Genomic DNA, 6525 nt, shown 5'->3' on the forward strand with positions numbered 1-6525 from the left:
CTTTGGAAAGTCATAAATTTGATTTGCCAATTCTAAATATTGAATAATAGTAAATCATACTAATTCACTAAATATTAATCTCTTCATTAAAATTATTGACTGAAAACTTTAGCAATGAAATTTGTACAGTACTTACAAAACATTCCGTTATAATCATTCATAATCATTCTAATTCTATATTCATTGACTAATTGTCGATGCCTTACCACCCAAGACAAAAGAAAGAGCCTTCAATAATAAAAAAAATTAGTATTTCTAATTGAATTTGTCTATATGTTCAATTTGGTTTAGTGTATTAGGAGAGCGTGGAATTATTTAATAACCGAAGGAGATACATAGGAGTATTAATATTAATGGTGGGAGATTAATTTGCTAGAAAAATGTAAATACAAGTTACTACATTTTGCTTTCTAAAAAAAATACTAGAAAAATTAGGCGTGCTTCATTAAATCACCATTGTTATGTATTTTAGGGTTTTATCTATATGGTGATAATAAACAAACTTAACCAAATTTGGTGAAAAGTAAAGTATATTTAAAGTAGGTAATTTTGATATGGTGAACGACTTAGGTGAAAAGTAATGAATAAAGCATCTCAACTTTGGCTAATTTCATAAACTTTTATTAAATTGAAAAAGTCACTAGCAATGCAAACACATTTCAAATTGTAAAAAGAACCACATCAAAGTTTTTGTCATCCTACAATATTGTCACAAATCAGTTTCCTGACAACAAAATAATTACGACTGCTACTACTATTAAGTATGACATATTTAATAGGGTTATAACTCGTCTAGGGATGGAAATCTATAAACAAAAGCTATTATAACCCTTCGATAAATTTGGACGAATCTTAACTAATAACGTATTTTTTATATTGAAATATGCATGAATAATGAATTATTTTTCTTATTCATTGTGGATTATGATGACAATACATATTTTAAAAATTTTATTTTACATACTTTTAGAGCATTTTCACTAGCATTAGTCTAATTGTTATTATCGTTTGTGCTATTTTAAATATTTAATTTAACTCCAAAAGCATTAGACTTATTTAGTCATAAACTTCAATTTATTTATTTTTCGCCGGATTTGCGATGACGACAATTCACGATCGTCGCAGGAAACAAACTTCGCCGATGCCTCTGCATTTGAAATTGAAGGTAGACGCTGTCCAATGTCAATCGTGAAATTCGTCTTAATCTTAGTTATTTTGTATGTTTTGATCTCGTAGGGTCAGAGTACCCTGAAGATGTTCGACGAAATGCCTAAGTGGCCATTGAGAGGACTGTATGGTGATGGATCACATCTTTTTAGCTACTATGGTTTCTAGAATACCCAAAAGTTGTGATTTTTTGGGGATTCTGATGCAGGTTAGTCGCCACTGAGGCACTGAGTTATCTTTTCAATCTATATATTACACAGATTTTGTAGAATCTCTCCCTTTAGGGCAAGGAATTTTGTATTTTTGGTATACACTTACATCACATATTATTGGCTACTGCTAGTATAGTTGTCAATTATTGGTTACCTTATATTCTACCAACCTGAAGAGCTAGATTTTGCAATTCATAGTAAAAGAAATTAGATTTTGGTATGTGGCCAATATAAAATGGACTAGATTGTATTGATTTAGAGTAATCCAATCAAACCAGCTAGAAAATTATTCATGGTTTTGGTAAATATAGAACTACAGTAGTTAAAAGTGAACAATAATTGTAGTGCACTTTGGTACCATGATAAGAAACATCATTTTCTTAGCTAAAGAAATTTAATTTCATTCCACAATTTAGAGACATAGGCATTTTTTTCTGAGAGTGTAATTGTGTTTCCTTGTTCTATAAGATGAAAAAACCTCAAATATTGTGCTTATCTGATTTGATGATGTTATTCCTTAGAGGGCAACCAACCTCCATTGGTAATTAGCCAAGGAGATAGGCCTTAAAAGTTCTAATTCGTTAAAGTTTACCCGTCCTACAGTGGTTATACCGAATAAAATTGCCACTTGTTATTACCACAGACCGGAAATTTTTCGTGCTGTACTAATTTGTAAAAAAAGTCACCGCATTCATTGTTACCCGATTTCCTAAACATTTTAATCATGTTATAGTAATCCAACGAGGAACGCGGTTGCAATTTGACCCTATATTTAATGCGCTAAACTCCTATTAAACCAAGGTTTCCGGACTCGTAGAATACCATAACTTTTGCTAACTCTCTTTCTTTCGTTTTCATTCATGGCTCCTCCGGAAGGAAAGAAGAAGTCACAGGGGCGAAGAAAGATCGAAATGAAGTTGATAGAGGATGAAAATGCCAGAACTGTGACGTTCTCCAAAAGAAGAGCCGGGCTGTTCAAGAAAGCCACAGAGCTTTCTATTCTATGTGGGACTCAGATCGCCCTCATAATTTTCTCTCTTGGTGGTAGGGCCTATTCGTTCGGCCACCCTGATGTGGAGTCCATCATTGGTCGTTTCTTTAACACAAATCCAACAGGAACAGCGCCTGAATCTTCTAGCTCCTCAAGGTATCGCGCTGCCATGCTGCAGGAGATCAAGGAGCAGTTTGATGGAAAGAGCAAAGAACTGGAGACGAAGAAGAAGAGAGGGAAAGAGATCGAAGCAGCCTTGGAAAGCTCGTCATTTCATACCTCGGATGAGGAGTTGGATGGGCTTGATTTTGAACAACTGCGTCAACTGAGAGAGAAGTTGGTGAAGATGAGAGACACGATGCGTCGTCTTGCCAATGCCTATGCCGTAGCCGATGCTCCACCAAAGCTGCCGGTGCCAGTGCCAGTGCCAGTGCCAATGCCGGTGCTCAATCTAGCAGAAGTTGTGAAAAGTCGAGGTGCTTCTATGATTCCAGCTGATTGGCTGAAACTCTGATTTTTTATCGTTGGCTGTTGGTTAGTAGTATGAAATTGAACTATTAAAGGTTGATTTGTGAGGGTTACTTTGTGGTTTTTCATTATTGCATAATCCCCTGTTTTATGATTTCAGTACTTTTTGATTTAGCAGATGCTCCTTTTTCTTTTCCGGTGATTTCCAAAGATTTATGATATTTGTAAGCTTTTGAGTTGTGATTTTAAGCAACTGCTATATTTAGCTTTTTTTCCTTATGCCATAATAAGTAATAAGTGTTACATTATAAAAGTTGAGAATATAATTATGATAATTTTCTCATTTTACTTTGCTTTAATGGTTTATGGAATTTGGTTAATAAATATTCATTTAAATTACAAAGTTTAGTCAATCTCATAAATTTTGAAAATGAAATTTTATATCATGAAATTTCTATTTTTCTCAATGTCGCATATGTATAGAATGATGTACGAGAATACTCAAAACAATATTATTTCATTAAAATAAGAAAAGAGAAAATGAAATGAAACAATATTTGGTGAGAATTGTTAGAATTGACAATTATAAGTAGTTAATACAGTATTTTATTTTCAGACTTTATGAGAATTATTTGAATTTAAAATGAATTCATTATTTAGATTGCCTATTATCCCTTAATTGTATATTATTATTATTATTATTATTATTATTATTAAATTTAATGTTCACAAATACTACTTATTAAATAAACAAATAGACACTGTCGAATAAGAATCCATACATGAGAAGAATATTGAATAATCCAAACACTGAGACAATAAGAATAATTGTGGCAAGATATCATAAATTCTCCAGGCAATTCTCTCATTATGACCACGTGCATAACATAAAATATACTCCATTCGTCCCTAAAAATTTATTATTTATTTCCATTTTCGTCCACCTCACAAAATTTGTCACCTACTATTTTTTATAATAGATCACACATTCAATTTATTCATTCCCACTTACATTTTATTATAAAACTAATATATAAAAATAAAACTCATATACCACTAATTTTTCAACCACTTTTTATTACTCCCTCCGGGTAGAGATAAAAGGTGTCTCCAATTTTAGTAATGTATTATCTTAGTTGGGACAAATACGCAAGGAGTATATTTCTTAAAATTCGTGTGAAATCAAATGGTAACAAATTAAAAAGGACGGAGGTAATAGTAGTAGAATTTTGCAGCAAGAGCATCTTATGTAAAATCATTAGAATCTATCTGCTGAATGCTGATGGTTCAAAATTGACAGGAGACAGATTATTACTAGGTTCAATCTGCATCATCAGTTACCGCTGTCAGCAGCTGTGTTTCTAAATTTGTACTTCTCTCTCCCTATCCATTTCCACGCTCACATGGCTTTTCTCATTAGTCATTACCATTAGCCTCCGAGCTCGGTGTGAAACTCATGACCGTGAGCCTGATTCCCATCTCATCCGGCATCCATCTCACGGTCTTGGCCCTCGAAGAACAGGACCTCAACATTCTACGCATAGTCCTGCAACTCAGCAACCCCCCAGTGGACGAGGATCCCAACCGAGCAGGGCGTGTTGTTATCCTCCATCTCCACTTCCACGTTCCTCTGCTTGTGGAACGGGACGATGAGAAATACAGACGTCTTCCTCCATGGTGGAGTGTATACCTGTAGGGGCAGCGCGCGGTGATGACCTGCGTCAAGGCCCCCTCCTGACAAGACAGTTCCAGTTCAAAAATTCGAACCACCAAACCGAAACTGCTGATTCTAGTCCGGTTCCGGTTAACCATGTATGTCCAATTGCCCCTTGTATCTAGCCGGGTTTCATGAAATTATAGTAGCACTCCAATTCTTTGAAAAATGAACGGATAAAGTTTATACACAGCTTGGAGTTTTGTAACTTTTGTATACTGTCACATTAATCATCTATATGTTCAATAGTGTAACAGTAACAATTTTGGTGCAATAATCATCTATACTTAAAAAGGATGTACTGAAGCACTAATTCTTGATTTCATGAAACCAAAATATACAAAATACAATGTGTGTTGTGTGTGTTATCTTAATTGATGCTTAAGATACAGTTCAAACTTCAAACCATCAATTTACAAAAAGGCAACTCCCAGCACTTGAATCATGCAACAGAGAGGGAAACTGCAAATCATGAAAAGGAGAAGATTTAACAAGAGACAGCAAGGTTTTGAACACTTCTGACTTCTGCAGTCGTGATCACGCTTGTACATTAAGGGTAAGAAGACCAATTAAATTTAATCAAATACTCGAGACTGTGATATTCCTAAAACTACTTGAGTTTACTGCACAAGACATTATACAGATATGGATACAAAATTCAGAGTTGAGAGAGGTGGCATCGACAGTTGAGAGTCATACCCTATCGTAACAGTTTCATCCATCGAAATCTGAGTCGTCATCAAGTTGCGAATCATCTTCATCAAATTCACCACTCTCCTGCAAATTGTTTATTTTTAAGGATATGTCTTCCAATAATTACCACTTGCTTTTAGTCCCTCTATAATGAAGGAACATAGGACAGGAAGGTGGAAATGTCTATGTTTTACCTTTTTCTTAGTGAAGTTTGTCATAGCTATATCAAACTCTGCTCGTTTTTCAGTGGCAATATCATAGTACTTCACCTTTTCCTACAGATCAGAAACCATAAAGCATCAGAAATGGAAACAGTGCTTTATCTACCGTATTCACTTCAAGTGAATGCTCAAACTTTCATCTTAAGTGAACACCTTCAAATTATGCTTATAGCAACCAAGTTATAGGATGAGAACATGAAAAGACACGAATGAGGAAATGAATCATGTAGGCGTTATTCTGATTTTCAACCAAAAATGAGATCTACTGCCTCATCTAAATAAAGTTGGAAGGAAGAGTGCTTATTTCTCTTATATATATTTTCCAACATGTCTATATAATAAAGTTTCAAGAGAGCATAATTATCCTCAAATCACAAAATTAGTCACTAGCTATCAGTAAAAGTCAGAGCATAGACCTCATATGTCATTGTTTTCCACTTCTCCCCGCATGCTTTCCCAATCTGCAAAAACAGAGTAACCATGACTGAAACTAATCCAGAAACAAAAGAACAACAAATGATGTGATCTACAAGACTATCAGGTCCCTTCAGTACATACATCGCGCATTGACTTGACATCAGGATTAGCGTCTTGGTATTCCTTACGAAAATCCTCCCTGGAACATTAAAAGTTCATGGAGGAGAGGTGTTAATGTGTATCACTGCAAGTTTTCAGTATCTTCTCAAGAATTAGTAAATTCGAACACACCCATTTTTGTACTAGGAGGAGAAAAGAAAGACTGTTTTGCTTAAAATCTCCGACAAACTATTCAACCACAACAAGTTGTTTCATATATTAAGCAACTGCATCGATAAAAGTTTAGCACCCTAGTGCATCAACCAAGTTTACCATTAACCTAAGCAAGTAAGAACAACCAAATATATAACACATCGACAAAAGTAACAGCTTTTTCGGCACATGGAACTTGATCTGAATTCATCTTGAGAAACTAATAAAAAAAATTCACAATCTTTCAAGTGTTTCCTACCCATATTTCATTCGCCATATAAAAAAAACAGTCATTCGAGAATACCACACCTAATTATTGCACTCTAAAAT

At 34.5% G+C, this 6525-nt stretch overlaps 2 protein-coding genes across 3 annotated transcripts; one reads left to right on the forward strand and one right to left on the reverse strand.

Annotated features, from left to right (window-relative positions):
• Window positions 1-1057: 1057 nt before the first annotated feature.
• Window positions 1058-2997, forward strand: LOC125200307 (agamous-like MADS-box protein AGL29). 2 transcript variants are annotated; one of them, XM_048097982.1, is made up of 3 exons: window positions 1058-1165; window positions 1237-1375; window positions 2256-2997. In XM_048097982.1, exon 3 carries the CDS (start codon window positions 2291-2293, stop codon window positions 2882-2884), a length of 594 nt encoding a protein of 197 aa, XP_047953939.1. In that variant the 5' UTR covers window positions 1058-1165; window positions 1237-1375; window positions 2256-2290; the 3' UTR covers window positions 2885-2997. The 2 variants fall into 2 exon arrangements, with proteins under 2 accessions (XP_047953939.1, XP_047953938.1); XM_048097981.1 differs by having other exon boundaries at window positions 2261-2997.
• A 1852-nt stretch (window positions 2998-4849) lies between these two features.
• On the reverse strand, window positions 4850-6090 carry LOC125200306 (high mobility group B protein 14-like; the record flags this gene model as incomplete). Its single annotated transcript, XM_048097980.1, has 5 exons — window positions 4850-5014; window positions 5252-5329; window positions 5440-5520; window positions 5883-5927; window positions 6025-6090. Coding segments are annotated over 4 exons (255 nt in total), but the record flags the coding sequence as incomplete, so codon positions are not given.
• Window positions 6091-6525: the final 435 nt, after the last annotated feature.

The sequence above is a fragment of the Salvia hispanica genome, unplaced genomic scaffold (assembly GCF_023119035.1).
Source record: "Salvia hispanica cultivar TCC Black 2014 unplaced genomic scaffold, UniMelb_Shisp_WGS_1.0 HiC_scaffold_897, whole genome shotgun sequence".
Taxonomy (NCBI): Eukaryota; Viridiplantae; Streptophyta; class Magnoliopsida; order Lamiales; family Lamiaceae; genus Salvia; species Salvia hispanica.